The 21,628-nt window shown below is 46.8% G+C and overlaps 3 protein-coding genes across 3 annotated transcripts; 1 reads left to right on the top strand and 2 right to left on the bottom strand.

Annotated features, from left to right (window-relative positions):
• Positions 1-29: 29 nt before the first annotated feature.
• Positions 30-1,554, bottom strand: LOC122384401. The gene is made up of 3 exons (XM_043371784.1): positions 1,071-1,554; positions 390-621; positions 30-47 (listed from the first exon to the last, which is right to left on the bottom strand). Exons 1-3 carry the CDS (start codon positions 1,520-1,522, stop codon positions 30-32), a joined length of 702 nt encoding a protein of 233 aa, XP_043227719.1. The 5' UTR covers positions 1,523-1,554.
• Positions 1,555-4,053: 2,499 nt separating this feature from the next.
• On the top strand, positions 4,054-11,906 carry LOC122384400. Its single transcript, XM_043371783.1, has 4 exons — positions 4,054-4,160; positions 5,342-5,560; positions 6,764-7,506; positions 11,805-11,906. Exons 1-4 carry the CDS (start codon positions 4,058-4,060, stop codon positions 11,904-11,906), a joined length of 1,167 nt encoding a protein of 388 aa, XP_043227718.1. The 5' UTR covers positions 4,054-4,057.
• Positions 11,907-12,415: 509 nt separating this feature from the next.
• LOC122384399 lies at positions 12,416-20,380 on the bottom strand. Its single transcript, XM_043371782.1, has 3 exons — positions 19,793-20,380; positions 12,884-13,186; positions 12,416-12,538 (listed from the first exon to the last, which is right to left on the bottom strand). The coding sequence occupies exons 1-3, from the start codon at positions 19,976-19,978 to the stop codon at positions 12,416-12,418; spliced, it is 612 nt and encodes a 203-aa protein (XP_043227717.1). The 5' UTR covers positions 19,979-20,380.
• Positions 20,381-21,628: the final 1,248 nt, after the last annotated feature.

The following is a 21,628-nucleotide window of genomic DNA, read 5'->3' as shown; positions in this document are numbered from 1 at the left end:
GCGTTTCTGTATTAGTTTAACAGCTTCGACTATAAGCTGTGTCGTGTCTATTTGGTGTATCATCCGGTGTCAATTATGTTCAACTTTATTGAGGTGGCGGATGTAGTGACCGTAGCCTATGGGTACCGTCGTACTGAGTACCGAGTACTCGTTTCTCTATTGTGTCGTTTGCTGTCCGCCACTATCGAAATAAACAGTCTCCATCTTGGACAAATCGTGGCGTGTCGTGGCCCGGACCGTTCGACGGAATTACACACCCAGGACACTATAATTTCGACTTTTTGACACGTCGGCAAAAAGCACATCGGCAAAATGACATTCGACGAAATGCATTCGGCAAAATGACATTCGGTAAATCGCCTTTCGGCAATTTGTCCGGACACCGGTACGGGCGTGCCGGAGCGCGACGGCACAGTGGTCTCGGATCCTGAGTCCGCCTTCGGGAAGTCGGACGGCGTGACGTGCGGGTAGCGCCTGCGGATGTGTCGTCGGTTCCGACAAACGACTCTTCTGCTGAGAAGACGGATCAGGTACTTGCGGTTCGGGCAGACACGAACGATGACGCCGTAGGCCGTCCACCTCCTGTCCACCTGGTTCTGCACAGCCACCTGGTTTCCCACGCTGAGGTTGGGCCAAGGCCCTATATAGAAGGTATGCTCATTAGGCCGAAGCAGCGATTTCCGTGACGTCACAGGTACGAAGGGTCGGACGGCTGTAATGCAATCCTATGGAAATGACCCAACTTTAGGGCTCTCCCACATAGCTGACAGACTCGACACTAAGGTAAAAATTATATCACATAAAACCTCGAATCAAGACGAACAAGAAACCTATCTGACATTTTTACGTATTACTAACGGCTTAGACTCTATTCAAGTATATTCAGAGCTCTGCATTACCTCACTTTTTCTGCCGTCAATGCCACTACAAATGTCTAGTCGGCGCACGTGCGCTTGTCGAGCGGGGACCACCAGTCGGGCAATTCAGAGCTGCCGCCCAATCAGAACGCCGCAATGCCGTGACGTCATTGGTCGCACACGACACGTTACGGAGATAGGGATGAGACAGCCCTGAGGTTGGGCAGATCCTTCGCGTAAGCGTTGTACCTCCCCTCCACCTTCTCCTGTCGCTTGGCGGCGGCCGTCTCGGTGATCTCGGCGGCGCGCTGCCACTCAGCCGCGAACGCTCGTCTGTGCGCGGGAAGGGCATCTTGTACAGGGCGTCCGAAGAGGACTTGAGCTGGCGATCGTCCTCCAGCAGTAGGCGTGTTGCGGTACTGAAGGATCGCGCGGGTCCACTTGTCCGGGTCGATGGACGCGGAGCGCTGATCCCAGCACCGCCGGATGAGCCGCTTGGTGGTTTTAACGGCAGCTTCGGCGATCCCGTTGGACTGGGGGTAGCCGGGGGAGGAGGTCCGATGCTCGACTCCCCAGTCGCGCAGGAACTCGCGGAAGACTCGCGATGCGAATTGCGGGCCGTTGTCGGAGTACCAGATGTCAGGTACGCCTGTGAAGCAGAACATTGTTTGAACAGATCGAATGGTCTGCTTTGCCGTAAACGTCTTGCATATTTACGTCTGGACAACGAGTTGCGTTGGAGAGGCCGGAAATAGTGGCGATTTCAGGACCGCAAGAATGGACCGTCATTGGAATGATTCTTTTTTAAACCGTGGACTGCTTTCAGCCGGAATTTAATAGTTAGTGTTACTACAAAATATTTTGTAATTACGTTTCCACCAAGAATGAATGCCATCAGGGCTAAATTTTTACTTGTATTGCATTTTGTCAAGAAGCATTTAGTGCTGTTATATTGCAGTTTTAGCGCGTTTGTTACAAAATATGAAGCGAATAAGCGTCAGTGTTATTCATTAGTGCCAGAAGTTAACTTGAGGGGAAGCTATGCTAATTGCTCTTGTCCATCCACTAAAATTTATTAAATATTTTGCTTTGTGTATTCCAAAAGGAGAGGGAACTATTTCATATGCCGGTCCCGTAGCTCAGTTGGTTAGAGCGTTGGACTCCGCGTGGTGAGAGCACGCGTTCCCGGTTGTGACAGTCCGGGTTCGAAGCGCGACGGGCGCTCGACATTTATGGGCCTCCTGACAGGTATGGTTGCGGTTGGTGGCAGGCCGTAGCCAGGCGAAGTCAGCGAGGGGACCGGCCGTGCGCGGCTTTGTGCGCACGTTAAACTTTGGACTCTAAATTCTGCCATAGAATCGGAATTGCGCGATCGGAGGGTAGAGGGCAGGGTCATCGCAACAAGCTTCGCTTAGCGGTGGCTCTGTCCTTGTGATTCCTTCCCATCAAAAGGTTCGGACTAAATTTATAGAAAAAAATTGTGCCTTCATGTCAGAATTGATGGTGATCATTAAATTTTCAACGCAGTTTACAAACAAGCATTTGGTCTTCCTCGTATATAAGCAGTGGCTAAGAAAAGGTTGATCAATCCTGAAGTTCAGTCATCGTACCTCAACTTGGCAGCAAGATCCCCCAAGGACAGAGGATATATTGTATACATGTCCTGTAAATCAAAGAAACAAGCATTTGGTCTTTCTCGTATATAAGCAGTGGCTAAGAAAAGGTTGATCAATCCTGAAGTTAAGTCATCGTACCTCAACTTGGCAGCAAGATCCCCCTAGGACAGAGGATATATTGTATACCTGTCCTGTTAATCAAAACATTTTTGTGCCTGCAAAGGCTTAAGTTATCTGTGGTGTGTTCGGAGTTAGGCCATATGGCCGTTTTTGTTGTATGTTTATGTGGAGATTGAATATAACTGTGACTAGTGGTGTCAATTTCAGAAAACCTATGTCCAAAGTCCGTCCAATGTCCAATGCTTACGTCGACTGTCCGTCCAAAAATGTCCAGCGAACCATTTGTCCAAAGATGTCCGACACCTACGCAGTAGTTTACACTCAACACTGTTATTTAATTTGCTTTTCATGTACCGCTACCAGCTCAAAGGTGTTAATCATATGAAAAGCTGAGCTTCCTAATAGCCAATCAATGTTAAACACGAATACTTTTTAAAAATGTTGAGGTGTAGCAAGCGATTGTCCAAAGTTGTCCAAAGCCTGCTGCCATTGTCCAACCGAATTCCGAATTGGACATTGGACAAAATCGGAATTCCGAAGATTCAAGTTCCGATTGACACCACTAACTGTGACCCTGTGCTTGTTTGTATACTTACTATGGTCAAACAGGGAACAGCACATTCACATAACATACTCACCTAGCACCTAACTCATAGCTGTACCCTGCAGGATCTGTACTTGTTCATGTCTCGAGCATTAACAAAGCACTAAAGTAGCTAAGTAATCATTTCCCACATTTCTGAGCATCTAACATGACATACAGCAGTGCAGAGCAGCTTCAGAGAAGAAACACTTTAAATGCACAGACTCACACCAGCCACCCAATGAGCCAGTTCCTCAGTTGACTGTTTCCCTGGATGCAGCTTGGCAATGTGAGCTAACTTTTGGCAAGTTGAAGGTTAGCAGGTAAGATTGAGTTAGGGTGAGTACCTACCTATAACTGGGTGCTACTGCTATGCAGGTCTTCGGTAGGCTGCAAATATGTGTGATGATTGAGGCTAGGTCAGCTGTCAGGCTAGTCAGGAGTATGCTCATTGCTCAGCTCACATTTTTATGGACACTTGGCAAATTAAAAAACTAACAATCTATAAATATGCAAGATATTACAACAAAAATTACCCGACGTTTCGTTTATTATAACTTTTTCAAGGGTAATGAAAAGACACACATTTATCTACGAGAACATGGGATGTGTAACAGCGCGGGCAATTCTTCGTAGTAACACTTCCTGTCTGCAAACAGGTCACAAAGAAACAATTCACAAATCATAATCTCTCCTGACTAAAGATGCGGCCACAGAAGCAAGCCTAAAAAATCCATTTGAAATATTCAAAGTTTGACCAGTAGCGATAAATGCCGCCTCCACAACTTTTCGCTGAACTTTGGAAAAATTCCTGTCGACACTTGTAGCCCCTGTCCAGTTAGGCAGATGCCCTTCTATGTCCAGTTAGGCAGGGCACACCTATGCGGCCGATTACGTCCGGTGTTGGCAGCGCTCCACACAGGCTCGCTAAGATCTTGGCTAAACCTCTATCTAGCCTTCTAGGCACCATCAGCTCAGCTCACCTTAACCCGCGCCGTGCTGGTGGCCTGAACTTTCCGCCGAGTGCTGGGGGGGGGGGGGCGTTTTCACGCCCCCCCGTCTAACTCGGCTCCTGGGCCACGTAGCGACACGCGGTAAGCGGCAATCGAAAGAGCGTCAAAAATAAGGACGAAAACACTTCGGTCATTTTTTGGGTCAGGTCAAAGGTCAGGTCACCAGAGGTCACCAAAGGTAAAATGTTGACTATTTCAACATTTTGGAAACTGCCAACGGCTATCTCGGGAACCGATAGAGCTACAGCGCCGCGGAAAAGCGCATTCGATAGCCCTTTTACAGACCTTTCTGAGTAATGTTCTCAGATTTGACCTCAGGTCAACGGTTTAGCCTCCAGAGGGCAAAAACTCCAAAAATAGCCGTTTTTACGAAAAACGTTTTTTCGTCAATAACTTTTGACTCATAAGCGCCATGACATTACTTTTGCCAGCATCGTGTTCCTCTCGTCGAGACGCGTCGAATGAATTATTTGTTGACCTTGAAAGGTCATTTTGAAAATTTGACCTCAGGTCAAGGTCATGACCTGACCGAAAAGGGTCATGTTGCATATCAGTCGATCCGTATCGTCGAGCTGAACACATCTGACGTGTTTTCACCGCTCTAGCACGTCTCTATCAAAAGTTATAGCCAAAAAACTGCTGGCGACCGTTCATGACCTGAGATGACCTCAGGGGCACACAGAGGGGTCACAGGTGCATTTTTCCTATTCAGTGTGTCATGTTTACCTATGAACCGATGTTTGAGAGCGTTTTGAACGATATTCGTCCAAAAGAGGCGCATTTCAATTTTCTCCCATTGACTTATAATGGAGAGGTCGCAAAATTGACCTGACCTTAGGTCACAGATATCAAAAATCCGAGATATACATTTTATACATACTGTTACTCATATCAATCGCTGAAAGTTTCAAAGTGATCGTTCAGTCGGTGTAGCTATAGCGAGCCTTTGAACTTTTTCTGAGGTAAGGTCACTTGACGTGACCTGGTGACCTGACCTTGAACGGCCTAGGTCTGAAATTTTCACAACATGTGCGGAAATGATGTAGGAACACGTGTACCAAAAACGGCGGCGCTGCGCGCCGCCGTTTTTGAGATATTCGCGAAAAACCTGAGGGGGGGGGGCGTAAAAACGCCCCCCCAGCACGGCGCGGGTTAAGAATTCAGGCGATCTCCTCAGTCGTATCAAGGATTTATGCATTGCAGATAAAAAGTTGGTGAGTTTTGATGTAAAAGCTCTATTTACCAATGTCCCTGTGGACGGAGCCTTAGCTGCCGTTGAGAGAGTGCTGTCCAATGCAAGTGATGATGATCTTCCGATCCCAAAAAGGGACTTCCTGACTCTGGTTCGACTCTGTGTAAACTTCAACTCCTTTATCCCGCGACCTGGTGGGGGGGCTATTTTTTGCCCCCCCCCCTCCAGACTTTTCGATATATCTCCAGAACCGCTGCGCCGATCGTCACCAAACTTTCAGTACCCTCCCGGACATCAATTTTACACATTGTGACCAAAAATTTTGCCAAAGGCTGTGATAGGTTGGCCGGAAATGACGTCAGAGTGACGTCATGTTCTGCCGTTTTCGACCCAAAAAAGGGTTTCGCGGGAAGAGCTGTCAGGCCTATAGCTTTGCAAATACAGAAAAATGATAAAAACATAAAAGCTGGAGATTGGACAGGGCTACAAAACTGCTATCTCGGATTTTTGAAATTTTTGGATTTTGACCCCTAAAAATAAAAAAATAGATTTTTTGGATATAATAATCGAAAAATCCAAAAAGTTTTTTGAATTTCGCAAAAACCGGAATATATGTGATAGTCCTTACCGCCTTCCATCCACATACCAAATTTGAGCTTGATACCTCTTTTTTTGGCGAAGTTATAGCGAAAAAACTGTTCAAAATTGATGACGTCAAATTTTCAAACTCGATGTTTAGCAATTCTAGACCCCGTAGCGCAAAACAAAGACCACCATTAGACTCCCCGTGACGAGCTGCATCGAATCAATACCCATTTTATGCAAAACTATCAACTTTAAAATTTGACCTTTTTTGGCCTGACCTTAACCTGACCTTGACCTGAACTTCACCAGAAAGTGACCTAAGCCGTACCTGATAGTCTTATAACCAACACCATTGAGTTGGAAATGAAAAATTGGCCATAAAACATGTATCACACAACCTTAGTAAAGTTGGGCTCATGTGACCTGACCTGTGACCCTTGGTGACCTGACCTGTGACCTGACCTGGTATTGCCAGTGACCTCTAATAGCAACATATCTACTAGGCAACTGACGCCCTACCGCTGATTCTCGACAAAATGCGTTTTCCTCGGTGTTATAGCGCATTCCCAAGAAGACCCGTGAACGGTGAAACATTTCATCTTTGACCTGACCTGTGACGTCATCGGTGACCCCGAGGTCAATGAAATTTGGTTTCCCTCGACAAATTTGACAGGCCTTTCGAACGCCGTTTGAATTTTGCGGATCCGTCCAGTAGTTTCGGAGATACGAGGGGGTGCAAAAAATAGCCCCCCCCCCCCACCAGGTCGCGTTATAAACAGACCCCACCAGGGCGCGGGTTATTTTTGACGACAAAGAATTTAGACAAGTTAGCGGACTAGCGATGGGTTCCCCTCTTAGTGCCGTCTTAGCGTGTCTCTACATGGAAACAATGGAGGAGGACCATTACAAGAGTATCTTAGGAGAACATAACCTGTGGGTGAGGTATGTCGATGACGTACTTTCCTGTGTCCCCATAGACACTAACCTTACGGACTTACTTCGGGAACTGAACTTAGTGGATCCTGCGATTCAGTTCACTGTCGAGGAGGAGGAGAACGGCCGGTTACCATTCTTAGACACTCTATTGTTACGGACGGGCGACTCACTTAAATTCACGGTCTACCGTAAGCCCACTAATAGGAATGACCTCATACATTATTTCTCGGGACACAGTCAGAAGGTAAAGTCCGGGGTCGTTATCGGATTCTTCTTGCGCGCCCTTCGAATTTGCTCACAAGACCTGCTACAGGAAGAAATTGATTACATAACCAATACATTCTTACAGCTGAGATACCCTTTGGCCAAACTCATATCCCTCAGGGACAAAGCTAAACGGATTTGGTCTCAATCTAACACTAGGGTAGCTGACGTATCTGAAAGGCACGCGCAGAATACACTGTCGGTGATAGCCCCTTATTCACCTCTTACTGAACAGGTACAAAAGCTGGTGGGCCCGGCCCTATCCATTGTCGCAAAAGGAGGACAGAAAATAGGCGGAATTTTCAAGCGAAACAAAAGAGAGTCAAACAGAGATAGCGTGGTATATAAATTTCCTTGCGGTGGATGCCCACGCGTGTACTACGGGGAAACGGGAAGGGGTCTAAAAACGAGGGTTCGCGAGCACAAGGGAGACATGCGCAATCATAGAGTTTCGAACGCCTTTGTTGTTCACGCAGAGGAAGAAGGGCATCTGCCTAACTGGACAGGGGCTACAAGTGTCGACAGGAATTTTTCCAAAGTTCAGCGAAAAGTTGTAGAGGCGGCATTTATCGCTACTGGTCAAACTTTGAATATTTCAAATGGATTTTTTAGGCTTGCTTATGTGGCCACATCTTTAGTCAGGAGAGATTATGATTTGTGAATTGTTTCTTTGTGACCTGTTTGCAGACAGGAAGTGTTACTACGAAGAATTGCCCGCGCTGTTACACATCCCATGTTCTCGTAGATAAATGTGTGTCTTTTCATTACCCTTGAAAAAGTTATAATCAACGAAACGTCGGGTAATTTTTGTTGTAATATCTTGCATATTTATGAAATAATCGTCACATTACAACTCAACTAACAATCTAATCTAAGCTAACCCGACTAAACATACACAACTACTGACTATAGGAACTAAGCACCTACCTACTTGTGCATACATCTCATACCATGTCAAAGTAGAGTTCCTTGGTGGAAGATTACCCTCAGTACTTTTTATCCCAGCCCTGTGAAGAAAACTAATACTTCAAAGCTCTGAGTCACTGCTGGCCATCCACAGGAAGAAACGCTGAGACTGAGAGCTTTGCCATTGTATGTTGAGTATCCATGACAGGTTGGATGATGATGTAAATAATAAACCAAATTATTACAAATGCATTCAAATATATTCAAAAACTCTTTTTGAATATATTTGAATGCATTTGTAATAATTTGGTTTATTATTTACATCATCATCCAATTTGCCATTGTATATTGGACCAATAATCACTATCACGAATGACTATGAACACATTACATGATCACATCGTTGCATGGATTGTCACAATGACAATTCTACTATAATCCTTTTTTCAAGAAATACAGTGATGATACAGTGATGATACAGTGATGGGCTACATCTACAGCCAGTTGCGAATGGCTAGGTCACAATTCAAGTATGCGCTTCGTTTCTGTCTTAAGAATGAGAAAGAGCTGCGAGCAAAATCACTAGCTGATAAATTTGCTAAAAACCCGCGCGACTTAGCAACTTTTTGGAAAGAAGTTCGTAAGCTTAACGCTGATCCGCCACTGGCCCAGTCTATTGGAAGCGTCAGTGGAGAGAAAAATATAGCGAACATGTGGAAGGATCACTTTGCTGATATTCTGAATAGTGTTGATGGCGATGACTGTAAAGAAGGTGTTCTGAATCAGCTTCGTAATGATGGTGAAGGTGCTGATATGTTCTCGGTTCCTAAGGTTTTAGAATCGATCCATGAGCTGTCGTCAGGTCGCTCTCCAGGTTGTGACAGTCTATCTGCTGAACATTTTAAGTTTGCGGGTGTTCCATGTGCTACGCATGGAACTATCGTTATGTTTCTCGATGATGGTGAGACATGGCGTCTTGCCTCCTTCTTTGTCGAAGGTGATACTTCGCCCTATTGTGAAAGATCGGACAGGCAAATTGACTGATAAGGATAACTATAGGCCAATAGCTTTGGCCACGGTGAGCTCTAAAATACTGGAGCGGGTCATACTCACTCGATGTAAAGCAAGTCTTCTCACTAGCGATCATCAGTTTGGATTTAAGGAGGGCCACTCCACCGATATGGCTGTGTATGCGTTAAAAGAAATTGTGGACCACTATTTGCGCAATAGGAGTGCAGTCTTTGTCTGTTTTCTGGACGCTAGAAAGGCGTTTGATCGCGTGAACCATTGGACTATTTGATAAGCTGTTGAGTAGGGGAATGGATAATAGCGTTGTAAGGCTCCTCGTTCGGTGGCGAGACTCACAGAGGTATCATGTGCTTTGGGGTAAAACCCTCTCTGAGGAGTTCTCTGTGACGAATGGCGTAAGGCAAGGCGGGATACTCTCTCCGTACCTGTTTAATGCTTATACCGACCAGCTGTCAGAAAAATTGGACTTGAGTGGTGTAGGATGTCATTATCTGGGGAGTATAAACCACCTATATTATGCGGATGACATGGTGCTCCTATCCCCTACGCCACAGGGTCTGCAAAAAATGGTTGAGATTTGTGCTGACTATGCAGGGAATCATGATATTGTGTTCAATACCAAGAAATCAGTGTGTATGTCGATTCTGCCTCCACTGTTTCGAAATATGATCCTGCCTGATATTGTGCTGTGTGGAAATGTTCTAGCTTATGTTGATCAGTACAAATATCTTGGCTTCCATATCACCAGCAGCCCCAAGAAAACTGATGATCTGGAAATCCAATATCAGTATCGTCTTCTTTGTTGTCGGGCAAACTCCCTGATCAGGAAATTTGCAATGTGCTCATGTAATGTGAAACGGTACTTATACTCTACGTATTGTTCTAATGTACATGGTGTGCATCTGTGGCATTCTTATCGCTCTTCTGTGTCAAGGAAATTTACTGTTTGTTTCAACAATGCAGCTAGAATGTTCTTTGGTTATCATCGTTTCTGTAGTGCGTCCGACATGTTTGTGAATGAAAGAATCGATAACTTTATGGCGATGTATCGAAAGGCCGTCTATGGATTCATGACTCGCCTGAGCCAGACGGACAACCGAATCGTATCCTCCCTATATGAAAGTGATCTGGCATGTTATTCATCGATTCGGAGAGCGTGGTGCTCTGCCCTGTACAGTGGTACAATTTTGATGTGATGTGACTGGTACTGGACCTCGAGTCTGTCAAATACAGTTCTCTCTCTCTCTCTCTCTCTCTCTCTCTCTCTCTCTCTCTCTCTCTCTCTCTCTCTTTCTCTCTCTTTCTCTCTCTTTCTCTCTCTTCTCTCTCTCTCTCTCTCTCTCTCTCTCTCTCTCTCTCTCTCTCTCTCTCTCTCTCTCTCTCTCTCTCTCTCTCTCTCTCTCTCTCTCTCTCTCTCTCTCTCTCTCTCTCTCTCTCTCTCTCTCTCTCTCTCTCTCTCTCTCTCTCTCTCTCTCTCTCTCTCTCTCTCTCTCTCTCTCTCTCTCTCTCTCTCTCTCTCTCTCTCTCTCTCTCTCTCTCTCTCTCTCTCTCTCTCTCTCTCTCTCTCTCTCTCTCTCTCTCTCTCTCTCTCTCTCTCTCTCTCTCTCTCTCTCTCTCTCTCTCTCTCTCTCTCTCTCTCTCTCTCTCTCTCTCTCTCTCTCTCTCTCTCTCTCTCTCTCTCTCTCTCTCTCTCTCTCTCTCTCTCTCTCTCTCTCGCTCTCGCTCTCTCGCTCTCTCTCGCTCTCTCTCGCTCTCTCTCGTTCTCTCTCGTTCTCTCTCTCTCTCTCTCTCTCTCTCTCTCTCTCTCTCTCTCATTAACATCAAAAAAAGTGGATTTAGTGATCCAAGCTTTCTCCTCCAGTAGCAATAGAATGATCGCATGTTTCATTTGCCAGACACTGAGTACCTGGTGCACATTACAATCTGCATAGCATGAAGCATCTAAGCTGCCCAAGTCCATTCATTCTAGATTTTTAACTTGAAAGTTAGCACTAATTTATCTTGCTGTTGTAAGTTATCATTCAATATCCATACCAATACATCAATATGCGCTCACCAGTCAACATTTTCTGGCATGATCCTGCTCAGCGTGCTCTTCAGTAGGTATTGCTCCAAGGTCTGCAATATTATAGCTTGTTTTTGGCCAATAAGCTCTTTTAATTGTACTTTTTCTTGCTGATATATGAGCCCGATCACCTTGCGTTTATCAACCAAAATTTCATAACTTGTTCAACTTGATATTGATAGGTATTGCTCAGGAGTCAGGACCTCTGTCAGCCTCCTGGATACTTCGGATTGTTTTCAGTCAACATGCTTCTTAAATATGATATAAGTCAATATTCAAAACATCCAACAAAACGACGTACAAGAGTAAGAAAACCAGTATAAACTAAAAAATGGCCTTGGAACAGAGCCAAGTGGCACTCCATTTGTTTGTTTACAATGATTGTAGTGCTGATGTATTTTTAGGACTCTGAACGTCGGCTTAAAAAAATGAAACGTTTTTACGAAAGTTGTAAGGCAAGTAATATTTATCTGAAAGAACTAAAATATTCAAAAGCCAAACACTATGAAATACATGAATCGGAACGAAAAAGTAACCAAAAAATCCAGCCTAATCACCGGCTCCTAAAACTGCAACAAAATCAGCACTTTTCCCCGCAACTCGTTGTCCAGACGTAAATATGCAAACGTCTTCCCCAGGTCCGCGACATGCTGCCAACCAGAGTAATGGTCAACGACCACGAGGAACTTCCGCCCGCCATGTTCTGCGAAGTCTGCAGACACGATCTGGAACGGGAGTGAGGGTGGTGCGTGTCTCTGGTACGTTTCCTTGGGAAGCGACGGTAATTCGTTCTGACAGGCTTGGCACGAGCGTGTTACATTTTCAATGTCACGATCCAGGCCGGGCCAATACACAATTAGCCGGGCACGTGCCTTGGTCTTCTCCTGGCCCTGGTGAGCTGCGTGAAGTGCGGTGAACTGAGAACATCGTGGCGCATAGCACGGGGTATCACCAGACGACAATCGCACACGACTACGTCGTCATCAATAGTCAGGCTGTCACGCTTGTACCAGAAAGCACGGATTGAGTCAGGCAAATCATGCTTGCGGTTCGGCATGCCTTCCCTCACGTATTTTGCAAGCAGTTGATACTGCTTGCAAAATACAAGCAAGCAGTATCAACTGCTTGCTGCAGTTGATACTGCTTGCTCATCCATCCTGATGAGCATGAGATGAGCACCTGCAACGCCTCACCGTTGCAGGTGAGGCGTACTGCTCAGTTGAAGCGATACGCCTCACCTCATCCATCCTTATGTTCGTCCATCCACGGCCTGGTCGACGGGCGATCTTGACAGCGCGTCGGCAGCTTGGTGTTCCTCACTCCGGCGCCAGCTGGCGGTGAAGTTGTACTCCGACGCCTTGAACCGGAGACGCTGAAGGCGAGGGTTTTCAATCTCGTCAAGTCGCTTCCATCTGAAAATCGTGATCAGGGGCTTGTGATCCAAGACGAGTTCAAACTGAATCCCGAGAAGGAACGGTCGACATTTTTGCATGGCCCACAATGCAGACGCACACTCAAGCTCAATGACCGCATATCTCGTCTCTGCATCAGATAAGAATCTGGATCCAGCCTGTACAACACGCCATGTGCCATCATCTTGCAACTGAGACAAGACAAAGCCAAATCCGCGTAAACGACTGGCATCGGTACTGAGAGACGTGGGTCGAGACGAGTCGTAAAAGGCAAGTACGTTAGGCGATGACAACTCTGCTCGTGCCTTCTCAAACGCCTCCTGGTGACTGTGCTGCCACAGAAACTCGTTACAAGTACTCATCAGAGGTCGGAGCAGCGTCATCAGCTCAGCGACTCGGGGCGAGAACGACGCTACCTGGTTGACGAGGCCGGCGAAGGAGCGGAGATCTGTGACGTTCCCAGGCGTGGGGAACTCGGCGATCGCTCTGGTCAGGCTCGTGTCGATCTTGTAGCCGTCCTCGGAGACCTCGTACCCGGCGAAGCGGATCTGTCGCTGGCCGTAGACGAACTTCTCCTTGTTGAGGGAGATGCCCCTCTCAGAGCACCGCTGTAGAAAGCGACGAACGTGGTCATAGTGCTGCTCTGGGGAGCGATCATATATGATCACATCATCGACGACACGCTGAAAGCCGGTGAGACCTTCAAGACACTCGAACATGCGGCGGTCATAATGCTCTGATATGCTACTGATGCCGTACGGCGCTCTCAAGAACATATAGCGCCCGAACGGGGTTATAAAAGTTGTCAGCAGCTGACTCTCAGCGTCCAACTCACACTGATGATAACCTTTCAGGGCGTCGATAGTCGTGAATACTCCCGCCTGAGACTGGGTGATCGTCGCCACGCACTCGGCGGGCGTGGACAGTGTCAGAAAAGTGGCCCGTTTCTAAGTTTTCTTGAACTCGGAAGATTTGTTCTGCGAAAAGTCTTGACTAAAGAAAAGCAATTTTTGTTCTGTGAGCAAATGTTCCCTAAACAGATGATTTCTGTGCAACAAAGTACCTCTACCCATCTATGTCAGCATTATCAGGCTTGATGGAGCATTTCACAATGGGTCACTTAATAAAAACCCAACTGCCTACCCATTTTGACTGATTTTTCTTCTTCAGCAGATTAAGTCATCTCTCTCCAGTCTCCATGGCTACTGAATGAAGACCTGGACTCCTGAATAGAATGCAGTACAAACTACTGACCTACTCCCAAGAACCAGCACCGCCTGCTACTCTTGGTTCACCAGCTGACAGCTGTTGGCAAAACTTTCACTGGTATTAGATTGATAGATATAACTGGTATTTGATTGGCAGCCTGAAGCCCATCAACTGTGATGTGTTATGAACAGGTGATCTGTGAATTGTGATCACACAGTGTGTGCAATAACAATTAATCCTGTATTTTATAATACAAATGTTGAAAATTTTGTGACTCTTTTAACATCTGGTTCAACACGTATGATATGAATGAAGGACTACACATCATGCAGGAGCTGGAAATGGGCAATGCCCCAATGGATATGCAAACTTAACCCTCGCCGGCCGAGGGGGGGGGGGGGCGGGTGCCGCCCCCCATAGGGTTTTTTCGCGATAGCTCCGAACACGCTGGCGATAGAAAGCTGAAACTTGGCATACCTGACCTTTGATCCAAGCCGGATCTTTTGACACCAACCGCATTTTTGGGTCAGGTCAGGTCACTGACCTATGACGTCATAAGTGAACCTCTACACGGTCTTCAGATGTCGCAACTTCGCAACGCCCTCACTGCCAGAGGAGATGTCACAGGGAAATGAAACTTGCAGGATCTAGTATCCATTATGAGTCCCACAACTTGTATATCTCGGATTTTTCCTAAAGGTCATATGAGGTCAGGTCATTTTCGTGACCTCACCATTATAAGTCAATGGAGAAAAATGAAAACTGCTATTCTGGCGCCGGGAACGATCTCCAACTATCTCAAGCACACAGAATCGTGATTTGATGCACTCCTTGCAAGGTTAGATGCGTCACTTTTGCAATGTTGACCTTGCGTGACGTCATTTATGACGTCATCAAGGTCATATTAGTTTTTCGTCAATAACTCTTGATCAAATTGAGCTAGCGAGTCGGGAAAGCCACCAATGGACTCAGGAAGACCTGCCGAATCGAATGATATGCGACATGACCTCTTTCGACCAACTTCGTGACCTGGGGGTGCTGACCTGACCTTGACCTGAGGTCAACACCCAAAAGTTGACCTGACCCGGACAAAAAGTATATCATTCGACGCGCCTGAGCGAGACGAACACGATGCTGCCAAAATCGGCGCTCTGCGGCCGTTTTTTGCGAAGTTATTCACCAAAAACTGAACAGTACCTTGGGGCACTTGACCTGACCTCAGAGGTCACCGGTTGACCTAGGACCTTAAAATCGGGTACCAATCTCTGCGTCTCGTAACGGCGCACACGCTCGTTTTTTTTCCGCGACGCGCTAGCTCCACCAGGGGCGAAACGGCGAGGGGGGGGTCGTACCCGCCCCCCCCCCCCTCGGCCGGCGCGTATGTAGAAAACCAATAGGTCCGGCGAGGGTTAACGTAATCAGGTGAGATAAACCTGAAAAGCTCGATTTCATATCCATATTAGCATGCAGTGCCTACAAAGTAGTGAATGCTTTAAAAAAATTAACTGACAAGTGACAGGCAACAGCAGTTCAAGTTAATAACGTATTCGGGTGAGATAAAACTGAAAAGCTTGATTAATTTACACGTACACTGGTCTGAGAAACAACACTACCAAGCTAGTGAGTAGTAAATGGGCAATGCCCCAAATGGATATGCAAACTTTACGTAGTCAGGTGAGATAAACCTGAAAAGCTCAGCTTGATTAATTTACATGTATACACTGTTCTGAGAAATGACACATATACCAAGCTAGTGAGTAGTACCTAAATGCTATCAGAAAATTATGGGTACTGGATAAGCATATTACCCATAATACATATATCAGCACAACCTATCCTACCGATGGCCTGGATCCTACCTTTAACCCTCGCCGGACCTATTGGTTTTCTACATACGCGCCGGCCGAGGGGGGGGGGGGCGGGTACGACCCCCCCCCTCGCCGTTTCGCCCCTGGTGGAGCTAGCGCGTCGCGGAAAAAAAACGAGCGTGTGCGCCGTTACGAGACGCAGAGATTGGTACCCGATTTTAAGGTCCTAGGTCAACCGGTGACCTCTGAGGTCAGGTCAAGTGCCCAAGGTGCGGTTCAGTTTTTGGTGAATAACTTCGCAAAAAACGGCCGCAGAGCGCCGATTTTGGCAGCATCGTGTTCGTCTCGCTCAGGCGCGTCGAATGGTATACTTTTTGTCCGGGTCAGGTCAACTTGGGGTGTTGACCTCAGGTCAAGGTCAGGTCAGCACCCCCAGGTCACGAAGTTGGTCGAAAGAGGTCATGTCGCATATCATTCGATTCGGCAGGTCTTCCTGAGTCCATTGGTGGCTTTCCCGACTCGCTAGCTCAATTTGATCAAGAGTTATTGACGAAAAACTAATATGACCTTGATGACGTCATAAATGACGTCACGCAAGGTCAACATTGCAAAAGTGACGCATCTAACCTTGCAAGGAGTGCATCAAATCACGATTCAGTGTGCTTGAGATAGTTGGAGATCGTTCCCGGCGCCAGAATAGCAGTTTTCATTTTTCCCCATTGATTTATAATGGTGAGGTCACGAAAATGACCTGACCTCATGTGACCTTTAGGAAAAATCCGAGATATACAAGTTGTGGGACTCATAATGGATACTAGATCCTGCAAGTTTCATTTCCCTGTGACATCTCCTCTGGCAGTGAGGGCGTTGCGAAGTTGCGACATCTGAAGACCGTGCAGAGGTTCACTTATGACGTCATAGCTCAGTGACCTGACCTGACCCAAAAATGCGGTTGGTGTCAAAAGATCTGGCTTGGATCAAAGGTCAGGTATGCCAAGTTTCAGCTCTCTATCGCCAGCGTGTTCGGAGCTATCGCGAAAAAACCCTATGGGGGGGCGGCACCCGCCCCCCCCCCCCCCCCTCGGCCGGCGAGGGTTAAAATCACATTCTCACACAAATCAAACGAAGGTAACAAACAAATCACAAAAATAACACGCGAGTCATGGGAGACGAGTCATAAGCCTTGGCCTTTTGACGTCTAAAACACTGCCATCGCCGCACCAACAAGCTCGCTCCCCGCCCGGCTCCCTTCATAACGCAACCGGGCGCAAACTTTTTCTGAGTTCTCGCAGAACATATTTGGTGTTTCCGTGGTGGCAGACTATCCCCTGGTAAAAGTTCCCAATTGCAGTAAAGTATGAAAAAATGATATCAGTAGATGTAAAAAAGATTTTTCTTTTCAAAAATGTCAAAATTTAGCAATTTTATAACGTGTGATGCCCATATTTTACGATAGTCTGCGGGGTCGTTCCGTGCCTGCTAAGGTCAGCTTCACTTGGATCGTTTAAGACACCTAGACATCATTCATTGCAAAACAAGGTATGGCTAGAATGGAAGTTGATTGGAAAAGGTTATAGAATAGTTTTGTTTCGTAAAAATGAGCAAAAAAATGCGTATGGGGATAATAAGTGACAGCGTCTTTTGAGGTATCACCTTTTTGGTGCCGGCATAAGAGAACTTGGACGAATTTATGGCAAAATTTTTGTGAATGATATTGAAATGAACAAAATAAACAGTTATTGTCTTTTTGATGCCCTTTTCCCATCTGAATAACACAAAAAAATGACTTTTTTATTTTTCTCGAACTCATGGCAGTAAGATATCTTAACTTGTAATAAATCGACCGAAGGCATTATTTTGTGCTGCATATTATTCATTAAATTTTGTATTAAAATAAATTGAATATCAAAATCGTTTTTGTCATTCGGCAATGAACTTAGCTAGCAACAAATACTTTTTAAAAAATAAATACATTCTCAGACTAGGCAGCGCTGTCTGGCGCATCTCGCGCGCTTTTACGCGACTGCGCCGGGTTAGTCTAGAAATTTGCGTGAGTTATTGTAAAGAAGTATAATTTCGTGGGGTAATTTAATAGTTAAATGTTTATGTGCAGTTTTTCTCGTTTTTTCATACTAAACAATATCCCTCGCCCGTAAACGGCGATCTGCCACCTTCGCCCATGCAGGGGGGGGTTGGTGCGACCCCCCCCTTGGCGTTTGAAAACGGAGCGTCGTAGAGCTTAGCGGAAAAGACCAACGGATTGCTCTCGCCGAGATCTCGCGATTGGTGGTATATTTTTTGGTCCTAGGTCAACATTTGACCTACTTTTGACCGGTCAAAGGTCAAATTTTCGGAAAAATATACTTTTTTTAAATTTTCCGCGGCGATTGCGGCAAAACGGTGGGAGATATCGACTTAAAACCTTCACTATCGTGTTCCTTGATCAATTCTCTATCGTTTGGTATGTATTTCGTTTCCCTAGCTCTAAAAATGGCGCGTTGGGAGCGCCGGAAGTCGGCAAGGTCACAGTCGGCGGCAGAAATTCGAAAAATCAAAATTTAAATTTTTGAAATCTGATTGTATTTTTGGATTTGGGATGTCCATTTGCTCCCTATAGAAGCTAATATTGCTGCATATTCCCATTGAGGTGACAAGAATTAGCAAAATAGTGGTTCGGGCGCTTTTCAAAAATAGTACCGGACGCTGTTCCTCTTGTGACGTCATAGCTCCGTGACCTGACCTGACCCGGTCAAGTTTCTTATACCATATGATAGCCAATACTTGCCCCAACATGCATGGGAAGTTTCATCACGATCCATCAACCGATGTCCGTACCACCGGCAGGAAACCTCGGGCGTTGGCACTCAGTTTGTGAAAATCCGGCCGGAGGCTGTTCCCTTTGTGACGTCATAACTCCGTGACCTGACATGACCCGGTCAAATTTTTTTATCAAAAGATGCGCAAGGTTTGCCCCATAAGGTACCCAAAATTTGGCGGCGCTGCGCGCCGCCGTTTTTGCACTATTTCCGAAAAACCTCAGGGGGGGGTTGCACCAACCCCCCCCTACATGGGCGAGGGATATGATTTTTGTTTAAAGGCTGAGATACTGAGACTCATTCGACTTCGACCATCTTCGTTCAAGGAATCTGAGGTGGGATTGTTCATGTCAATTTTTGTAACAAGCTCAGGTAATGGTAATACTTAACATAAACCATGTGTTTTGTCTTAACTTCTCTCCTTCTTGATTATACCTTCACTTCTACCTAGGCTAAGAAACTGATATTCAAGGGTAGCTGCTTTCACACTAGTAGCCTTCTGGTGGGTTCAGATTGTTTTCTTGCATTTAGTTATGATATGTTCTTGGATTTCCCTTGTTTAAATTAGGCAAATGTGAGTATTAATATTTATATAGGTATGCATCATTATACTTGAGCAATGGCAATGTAGCCTACCTGCTTATTAAGTAGATACGAGATTGCATGGGTAGGTATTCATTAAGCAGGCGTCTCACGAGATGCCAGATTTGAAACATAATCTAACCTGATCTAACCTTGCCTACTAACCTACAACCTACAAGCCTAACACCTACAATACAACCTACAACCTACAAACCTACAATCTACAAACCTACAACCTACAAACCTACAACCTACAAACCTACAACCTACCTTGCTATTGTAGACAGATCTGGCATCTCGTGAGATGCCTGCTTAATGATTACCATTGCATGTTGGTCATGTGCAAGTGTTTCACTTTGATATATGCTGCATTTCAACAATGTCTGCCCATTATGCTAAAAAGAAACTGATATAATGCGGTAGCTGCATTAAAAATTTGGAACCATAGTTGAGTTCCAACTTTGTTCTGCGACCTTTTCAAAATTTTGGTCTGCGAACTTAGATCCCCAAACCACTTTTCTGACACTGGGCGTGGACAGCTGATATCTCTCGCGACGGACATATCTGTTCAAGAATGAGAGATCCACGCACATCCTGACATCTTCAGTGTTTTTCTTGGGCGTTACAACTATGGGCGCGCACCATTCAGTGGGCTCAGTCACTTTCTGAATTACGCCGTTACTCTCGAGTTTATCTAGCTCGGCCTTCAATTTGTCTTTGAGCGGCAAGGGGACCCTCCTGGGCGCCGATACGCAAAACGGCTTAGCGTCGTCGGTCAGAGAGATGTGAAACTTCTCACCTGGGAGCGGCTTGACCTTCCCGTCGAATACCTCAGGAAACTCGTCGACCAGACGCTGGCGCTCAGCCGCAGCAGACTGCATGAAGGCGTCCGGACGCGGTTGTGGAGCTCCGACTGCAGGTGTCCCCTCAGCTGGCAGGTTGCTGCTGCTCTGCGTCGTGTCGGAGGCTGCGCTGGTGACGTCATACTGCGGGTCACCTCCGAGCGCACACCTGGCTGGAGGTACGGCACTGTCAGATCCCCCACCAGGGGGCGCTCGCCCCGTCCGCACGGCAGGCACGACAGGTTTGGGGGGCACCGGTGGCTTGACAGACGGCATGGCAGATCTCTGTGGCCTGGGGTAGGACTTCGGCACGATGCCAAGATCCTTCACCACACGCCAGGAGAGCAGCAATCCACACACACCATCAACAATGTGGACATCATCATCAACTGCTACTCCATCAAGAGTGACCCTGATCGGCAACGAGCCGATAGATTGTGCTGGCTGACCGTTAGCTAACTTCGGGTGGTCCTGTGGCGCCTTCAAATCAGACACCTTAGCGCCGATCTCCCCCAGAAGTGCTGTCCCAGCAACCGTTATATCTGCTCCCGTGTCGGGCAGGGAGTTTAACACAGCGAACTTTGGACCCTCCACTAGGACATCTATGCGGGGTGCGTGCCCACGGGTGCTGTTGCTGGATATGACTGTGGACATGACATTGGTTTTCTTGCCTGGCTTAGCCCTGTGCGGCGTAGGTCTGATACATGTGACAGCGAAGTGGTTCTTACTCCCACAAGCTCTGCATGTCTGGCCCTGAGCTGGACATTTTGAGCCCTTCCTGTGGTTGGGACGACCACACCGATCACACTTGCCTTCGCCAGAGTCACGTACCTGGAAGGCACTAACCTGGCTTCCAACAATCTCTGAAGCATCTCTCACCGCGGCTTCCTCCGCTCTGCAGGTGGTGACGGCATCTTGCAGCGTCAGCTTCGGGACGGCGCACAGCCTCTGGATGGTGGCCGCGTCTCGCAGTCCTACTACAACACGGTCACGAATCAGCGAATCCCGACAGTCATCACAAAATCCACAACTGCTTGCCAGGTCCTTCAGACTCGTGAGAAAATCATCAAACAGTTCACCCGGCTGCTGCACTCTTTGATTAAATCTCCTTCGCTCCAAAACTTCGTTAACCTGCCCCTTGGCATACTCCTCCAAAAGTTTCAGTACACGATGAATGTTGTTACGTTCGGCCTCAGTCAAGCCGAACTGACTCACGATCTGAATGACGTCGTCACTGAGACAAGAGCGAAGTGCAGCCATTTGGACATTTTTGTCGCACTGATCAAGTCCAGACAACAAAAAGAAATCGTCCCACCTCAATTTCCAGGCGCGGAAGGAAACCAGGCGATCTTGCTCGAAGTCCAGACGCTCAGGCTGAGTGGCTCTCCCGAGCCAAGCCATTGGAGGGCGGTCCCCGGTCGGCGACCCTGCAGGCTGCGCCATGTTGCGAACACGCCGGCGTCTCAGTGAGGAGTGTATTGCCGAACATGGCGGGTGGGAGGTGGCGCCACTCGGGAGCCACCTAGCGGCGACCTTACGAACATGCGCTGAGGTCAACAGCAGGGCTGCCAGATGGGCTGGCACGTGAAGTAAACAGCAGACGACTGCACCAAATCCCTTCATGACCCAACTGACCTTTGACCTGTGACATATTTCTCGAGACCATGTTTGGCCGGAATCGCGATTCGGCGTATGCCAGCTCACATTATCCGCGGTTTCCAGTCTATTTGTGGTTTTAAACGTTCAAATATGTGAAATGATGTTGGTGCCATGCATTATGATGGGTGTCAAGG

The sequence above is a fragment of the Amphibalanus amphitrite genome, unplaced genomic scaffold (genome assembly GCF_019059575.1).
Source record: "Amphibalanus amphitrite isolate SeventyFive unplaced genomic scaffold, NRLGWU_Aamphi_draft 000188F_arrow, whole genome shotgun sequence".
In the NCBI taxonomy this organism is placed as follows: Eukaryota; Metazoa; Arthropoda; class Thecostraca; order Balanomorpha; family Balanidae; genus Amphibalanus; species Amphibalanus amphitrite.
Note: the sequence above shows the minus strand (reverse complement) of the source record. Positions and strands in the feature narration are given on the sequence as shown.